The 8111-nt window shown below is 38.4% G+C and overlaps 1 protein-coding gene across 1 annotated transcript in view; it reads left to right on the forward strand.

Moving 5' to 3' along the window:
• The window catches only part of luzp1 (leucine zipper protein 1), a 50812-nt gene extending 43828 nt beyond the window's left edge, over positions 1-6984 (forward strand). Inside the window, exons 2-4 of the mRNA XM_063007980.1 lie at positions 695-3846; positions 5143-5265; positions 5770-6984. Coding sequence (XP_062864050.1) covers positions 937-3846; positions 5143-5250 — 3018 coding nt within the window. The 5' untranslated portion in view covers positions 695-936 and the 3' untranslated portion in view covers positions 5251-5265; positions 5770-6984. The remainder of the gene's footprint in view (positions 1-694; positions 3847-5142; positions 5266-5769) is intronic.
• Positions 6985-8111: the final 1127 nt, after the last annotated feature.

Raw genomic sequence — 8111 nt, forward strand, 5'->3', positions numbered from 1 at the left:
TTTAATAAAGATTAAACATTTGATCGTTTTTTTTTTTTTACCATTTTGTAATCGAAATGGAAAATCGATTGGAACTAGAATCTACAGTATAAGCAGAATCGGAACTGTTTATAGTGTGTTTAATGAAATAAAACTAATAATAAATGTAAAAAAAACTCCATTTTTTTTAATTAGCGTTTTCCATATTGTCCCTAGCATTTTCCATACTATCACTTTTTTGGATTTGTGGTTGTATAAAGAACACCAATACATACTAATTGTTGCAGTTTTACAAGTGAAGTTTTTCCTTCCATGATACAAAACTTCGGCTGCTCACCAGTCTGTGGTCACCATAGCCTTCTCTTCATGAAATTTTCAGTAGGAGATGGATATGAACTGCAAGTAGGCCAGTCAAGCTTACATACACTGTGCCTACAAAACGATGTTGTTGTAGTAAGTGCAGAATGAGACCTGCCATTGTCTGGCTAAAATAACCAAAAGTTCACAAAGTTTTTTCTAAAAGCATTGTAACCACTTTAAATTAGTGTTGTTTTAACATTCTAAAATATGAGATCCATTTTATTTGATCTGATAAGTTACACCTGTTTTCTGATACAGAAAGTGTTTATTTATATGTAAAGTACTTGGTGTAGTTAGTCTGATTGTTGTTACTATAATTATGTTGTAATGTTAACAATTTTTTTATTATCTTTAGGTAAATGAGAAGTCCCAGCAGACTTGTGATGGAGCCCTGGCAGTTGAATGGATGAAACTGCACAGACGTTAAAAGGGATAAAAAACTGTTTATGTGATATCCCTCTGGTTTAAGGAAAGATATCCACCATCCCTTTTCTTCAAACTTCCAAACATGCATCCATAACATTCCACTACACAAATGTGTTCCCTTTCAAAAAGGCTGCATATAAATCCTACGGTGGCCTAGCATTAGATTTTATTATGACAGAATACAAGGACACAACCAATCGCCATCTGAAGCACAAGCTTCAGAGTCTGGGACGGCGCCTAGATGAGCTTGAGGAAGCAACATGTAAGCTCCAAAAAGCTGAGGATGAACTTTTGGATCTCCAAGACAAGATAATTCAGTCAGAAGGTAGCAATTCCATTTTGCTCAGCGATGTTGAGGCACTTCGAAAAAGAGTCCTAAAAATTGAAGGAAAGGATGAGGAGGTGAGAAAAGCTGAAGATCTCTGTCGTTTAATAAAGGAGAAGTTGGAGGAAGAGGAGAACCTTACCAAGGAGCTTAAAGCAGAAATTGAGTACCTTCAGTGTAGAATGACTGAAATGGAGAAGTTGGAAGAGGCATTTGGGAAGAGTAAGTCAGAATGCACTCAGCTATGTCATAGCCTTAATGAGGAAAAAAATCTCTCTAAAAAGCTCTTCTCTGAATTAGAGGTTTTGAGATCCCGAGTAAAGGAAGTGGATTTTTCTGAGGCCCGTCTGAACCGAGTAGAGCAGGCCCTAAACACAGAGATGGAGAAACTGAAATGTCTCACAAAGACATTTGCCATAGAGCGCAAAAAGCTCCTGGAAAAACAAAAAGAGGATGAGAAAATCATTCTTAAACTGACTGAGAAACTTGAACTCCAAAAATGCAAGCTGGGGTTGTCAGACAGTAGCTGCAATGAGCTTTGGATTGAGGATGATCTCTCAGCAGGCCTGAGTAACAAATTTGCTCAAAAGAAGAGCCTAGACTATGTAAAGTGCTCACATGAAAGCTTTGGAAACATTTCAGAGAATGAGAAACACTGCCTAGAGGGGCAAGAGGACAACAAGGTCAAAGACCTTACACAGGAACTTGAGAAACTAAAAATACGTCTGAAGCAGCTTGAAATGGTAGAGGAGGACCTGAAAAATATGGATTGCAAGAATGCTGAACTAGAAGAAATGTTTCAACAGGAGAGGAGTCGCAGCCATGCACTAAGGGATGAACTTGAGCAGCTAAAGATTCAGCTTTTTACTGGCAGTGTTTCCAGAACAACAAATGTTTTTGAGAATGGTAAACCCGAAACTGAGATCAACATTAGGAGAGGTTTAATACAGGAGAAATTGTGCTATAAGGGTGTGGCTTCTGGTGAGCCTGTTATCTCAAGATATAAAAACAGAGACGTCTCACCTCAGCAGTGCAAACTCAAGAACAAAGAAATTATCCACTCATCAGAAAACTCGCCCAGGACTCTGAGAAGGGCCCAAAGTCCTGCCCACAGGTCTAAGAAAACTGGGTTAAAATTGAGCTCTTCAACTACTTCTGACAGTGGATTGAAAACACAACACAGTGTGGTGGAGGAACCCAGCAGTGCTCCATCAAGCATGAGCAAAAAGGTTTCCGTTCTTAGCCGTTACCCTCCTGCAGCTTGTGACCAAAAGCTAGGAAAAGCATCAGCGAAGCTTGACAACATTAAAAGCAAAAAAAGCAGAATTGAGAAGGTTTCCAGATTGTACACTGGAAGTGACAGTGAATCAAACAATTCAGATGCAGCTGTGAACAGCTCAAATAAGGTTGTCAGTCTGTCTTCAACGAAACAACATAGGTCATCTGAACCTGAGTCTTTAGATCCTTCTCAAGAGACAGTATTGAGTCTGTTTCAGGAAAACGGGTGTTGTACTGCATACACATCCAATTTAACAGCACAAGAAGGTTACAGTGAACATGGCTCTGAAGGTCACTCTTCAGCCTCAGATACAGAATCCACTGTTTTAAAACATTCACTGGGTGAGCTAGACACAGGGGCAAAACCAACAGATACTAAGTTAGCTATGTTCTCACAGTGTCAAAATAATTATTTAGGTGGAACTACAATAAAAAGGTCTTACATTGAGGAGCAGCACAGGCCACTTTCGTTGGAGAGTGGATCTCAGGAGTCTGTACAGACATCTATTGGAAATGAGATTAAGCGGGCCTGCAGTCAACGAGAGGGCCTTTGCTCTAAGGCAGTCATCAAGCCAGTCATCACAGAATATGACAGGAAGGAAATCATGTCAGGTGGGATTATAGAAATGTTGCCAACCACCGAAAAACCCATGATGTTGACCAAGCCTAACAAGATGACCAGCAGCATCACTTTCTACCCCAATGACCCTAGCACTTTTCAAACTAGCAGTCAAAGCAGCAATGTATCAAGTGACACTCCATCTAAGGAACGACATACTTCCACTAGCAACATTGTTATAGGACCCAGCACTGACCTCAGAGGTGGCATATGTATTCCCTATGAAATCTCTATTCCTAAGAGTGAGATTACTCTTCGGCAAAATGAGGGCGACAGTGACTACTCTAATTCTTCCAATGTCTTGGACACAGCTTGCATAGAGACAAGCGTTTTGTCTCAGAACAGCTTCAGCGTTCAACCTGCAGAAATTAATTCCGACTTTATCAACACTGAATTTGGACCTGATAGCAGTGGCAGTATTGCTACCACTGCTGTCACCAGTTGGAAGAGCAATAGCAGCAACCGTCACTCATCTGTGAACATAAATGCACCAGATACAAGAAATGTGACTGTTAGAAATGCTTGGAAGAATCAAGGGGCAGTATCTTTAGACCATTCTGGTCAGAGGCCAAGACAAGGTGGTTTAGATGATGAGTCTACTACAACATGGAGAGCATACAGAGCTACCACAGTCCTGGACACAGATGAAACACTCCACAAAGAAAACACCACACGAAGTGGAAAGCCAAGCCCAGCAGAGACGTACATGCTAAGAATCAGCAGTGGTAAAGATTGTCTAGAACCTGTGCCCAAAAACAAACATGTTGTGTCAATATTAGACAGTGCTCTTCGAAGGTGCATTCCTCATGAGCCTGTGTGTGGAAAAAAACTGCAAGCAAGGAGCCGTAAAGAACCTACAGTGAGTAATGCTTTTTTTAAAATGAAATTAATACAAATAATGCCTAGATTCAGATACTGGTTGTTAATATTTTGTTGAAAGTTTTACATTTAATACACCACAGTTTTGTAGCAACCACTGGTTTTGGTAATACACCCTAAAGTCAAAGATGTTTTTTTTTTGTGTTCAAAATATTGTGCTATAGTCCAACACGTCCAAATCTAAAAAGGCATAGCTTATAATTACTTGTATTTGTGCCTAAACATAGAAAAAGAAAGTTAAAAATGTAAATACTATTATTACTACTACTACTAATAATAATATAATAATAATAATAACAATAATAAGAAGAATTAAGAAAATTAGAATTCTTGTGAACATCAGCCACATGTATATTTTTATACTTTACACACTCCGGCAGTACATAGCATTTGAATAATAAAAACTACCATCAGCACATTAATACAAACTACATATTCCAGTAAAAGTTTGTGAATATTAACTAGTTTGTAATTATTAACTACTATTTAAAAAGACTCCTGGGTATAGTTTGCACTTGAATTATGACTATCATGATTTTTAATAGGGTAATGCAGTATAAAAAGGTTAAAGTGAATAAAACTAAAATTACCCAACACCTACTGGTCGTGTGAAAATTCAACTGCTCCCCAAATTACTCAGCCACCTTAATCAAATTTAATGGTATTTTTAAAATAAGACTAGAGACACCCTGGCTTGATAAATACCAGCCCTGTTAAATCCTTACATTAATTAAATTATTTGTTTCCTGTAACCTAGCAGTACACTATGTCATAACAGAAAGAAATTCTCTGTGACTTAAGCAAATAACAGTGAGAGCCATAAAATAGGTGGAAAAACTTTTGGTGGTTTTGGTAGTAGTCCGCAGCATACCAAATTGTATCAGCGAATTGATGACCTTTTATTAGATCATTTTAGTCATTTAGAGTAACACACAGTATGGCAGGATGTTTTTTATCTGTATCATAAATCTATGTGGAAATATACTATTTGGTGGTTCTAAAGTATTCTCAAATTGAATCATCTTTAAATAAAGTCTACAAACATAACATTTGTGACATAACAGTGTCAGTTAAGTGGTATCCTAGTGGGTAGAGCTTTGGGCAGTCCACTGGAAGGCTGTGAATCCCAGCATTGCCTGCAGCCACTGTTGGGCCCTTGAGCAATGCCCTTTTATATGACAAATGGAGGCATTTTATCTGCCTTAGAATATAGATCTGCTATTATAAAATCACAATAGGATGATTTGTTTAACATTGTTGTTGGCTTTGTGTTCAGGCTGTTGATACACGTGACTCTAGCTCTTGGAGAAAGCAGGTCACAAGAGGCAGAGGGTCTTGGACAGAGGGAAGTCGTCCTTGGAGTAGCCGTCATGTTGACAACTGACTGCATAATAAAGAGGTAAGTTCCTATGCACACCACCATATCAATAACACCATATCTATCAATATTAATGCCATTTGTAGGAAAAGCGGTGGATTTTTTAGGGGTAGAGGGCGGTCAGTGGATGGGTGAATGGGTGTGTGTGGAGGTGCTGTGTTTAGTTCTTTTGCAAGTCTAACATGTTGTTTTGAAGTCTGCACAAAGCAGAGAATACCCTTTTTACAGCATAATGAATTTGTCTTTGGGAATGTTTGGGAATCTTATTATGTTGGGATAACAGAAACCAGCTTGCAAGTATGGCTTTGTGATGTATAAGTGATAATGTGTTTACAATGCTAAAAATGCATAAACACACATACTTTAGCTGGTAAAAGCTTTAAGCTTTCAGGGAGATTAGGAAAAAATAGCATTTTTATTTAAAAAATCTTTAAAATGTCAAAATAACTGTAAAAATCGCTGGTTTAAGTTTGTTTGATTGCACTTATTGTTAAATTAACTAAGGTTTATTTTTGTTCTGCACAGGTCCATGTGAGCTCAGTGCTGCATCTCAATACTAAAAAAGCTTTCGCACTGTGACATTATCCACTGAACTGCACTTCAATTTAGCTAATTCCTCCCATACCTGCAATTTCCTGTCTACTCCCATAGTAACAGATAGATGTGTCTGGGACAAGAAGAGTTCCTTAAAAGAGGAAAGGTCAAGACAATTAGAGCGAGTGATAAGTGTGAACGCTTATCGCTCTATTACTTTGGAGGCCATGCTAAAGTTGTAGTTTTGTGTTAAAAATAGTAGCTCAGATTTTAAGCTTGATTTTTCTTATGCTTTAATCCAGGATTTTTAAATCATTCTTTAATCAAAGATTTTTACTTTGTCTTAAGTGCAAAGTCACACATTTCTTTTCTTTTTGTGTAACTTCATGTTTATGCTTAGATGCTCTTCTGGTCACCCTCATACTGGGACTTTAAATTTGGCCAGCAGAAAATAGCCACCAGTACTGTAAATGCATGCATTGATCTAGATGGGTTTTATGGCAGACAGGCTGCTTCTAAAACTTATTGGGAACATTAAGCTAATTGTTTGTTCATCTAAATATGGCTAATTATTTGTAATAAAAATTCCCCCTGGGTGGTTTGTATGCCTAAAGTGGAATCTGCACTCCTGCAAGCTTTGCACAGACAAAGGAACAAAAGACATTGTGTTTTTCCCCTATCAAACTTATAAGTAACTGAGAGAAGTCACAAAGCAAATTGACAGTTTACACCTGACTAAACTTTAGTTTACCATGACAGGTGTGTTAACTATGATGACAAGCTTCGGCAGTACAGCATAAGCATTTGACCAAATGTATACACTACAGTTATGCCTCTCAGTCTTACAAGTTATATGTAAAAATTCCATTTGAGAGAAACACATGCAAAATCGTTCTTGTAAATTGTACAGCTGTGACTATTGTACCTGATTTCTTTCATGTATGCTGTCAGTTTCTGTCAGACTTATTATAACTTGGTGCTTACTGCACATAATTTCCCTCTTCAAAAACATACATCTCCAGTCTGTAAAGCTTTAAAATGGTTAAAACACCTCTTATACAGCACATGTTTTCCATGATTACACAATGCCTGTAGGATTCACCTCGCAATGTACAAATGTTAAAGGACCTGCTGGTAATTTATTTTTAATACAGAAAAACATGTCATGGCTGTCTAATTGTCTTAGCTCTTTGGTCTCATTTACTGTACCTGCAATTTTTTTTTAATGTCAGAAGGTGGTTCAGTGTCAAGCAGCTGTTCAGTGTCTGCTGTGAAAGTTACTGGTGCTGGTCATAAAATTTGAATATCATGAAAAAGTTGATTTATTTCAGTAATTACATTCAAAAAGTGAAACTTGTATATTATATTCATTCATTACACACAGACTGATATATTTCAAATGTTTATTTCTTTTAATGTTGATGATTATAACTGACAACTAATGAAAACCCCAAATTCAGTAATAGAATATTACTTAAGACCAATACAAAAAAAGGATTTTTAGAAATGTTGGCCAACTGAAAAGTATGAGCATGTACAGCACTCAATACTTAGTTGGGGCTCCTGGATTACTGCAGCAATGCGGCGTGGCATGGAGTCTATCAGTCTGTGGCACTGCTCAGGTGTTATGAGAGCCCAGGTTGCTCTGATAGTGGCCTTCAGCTCTTCTGAATTGTTGGGTCTGGCGTATCGCATCTTCCTCTTCACAATACCCCATAGATTTTCTATGGGGTTAAGGTCAGGCGAGTTTGCTGGCCAATTAAGAACAGGGATACCATGGTCCTTAAACCAGGTACTGGTAGCTTTGGCACTGTGTGCAGGTGCCAAGTCCTGTTGGAAAATGAAATCTGCATCTCCATAAAGGTGGTCAGCAGCAGGCAGCATGAAGTGCTCTAAAACTTCCTGATAGACGGCTGCGTTGACCTTGGACCTCAGAAAACACAGTGGACCAACACCAGCAGATGACATGGCACTCCAAACCATCACTGACTGTGGAAACTTTACACTGGACCTCAAGCAACGTGGATTCTGTGCCTCTCCTCTATTCCTCTAGACTCTGGGACGGTTATCCCTATTGCTTGTACACTTTTTTCTACCACATCTTTTCCTTCCCTTCGCCTCTCTATTAATGTGCTTGGACACAGAGCTCTGTGAACAGCCAGCCTCTTTAGCAATGACCTTTTGTGTCTTGCTCTCCTTGTGCAAGGTGTCAATGGTCGTCTTTTGGACAACTGTCAAGTCAGCAGTCTTCCCCATGATTGTGTAGCCTACAGAAGTAGACTGAGAGACCATTTAAAGGCCTTTGCAGGTGTTTTGAGTTAATTAGCTGATTA

This window comes from Trichomycterus rosablanca, chromosome 13 (genome assembly GCF_030014385.1).
Source record: "Trichomycterus rosablanca isolate fTriRos1 chromosome 13, fTriRos1.hap1, whole genome shotgun sequence".
Lineage (NCBI taxonomy): Eukaryota > Metazoa > Chordata > Actinopteri > Siluriformes > Trichomycteridae > Trichomycterus > Trichomycterus rosablanca.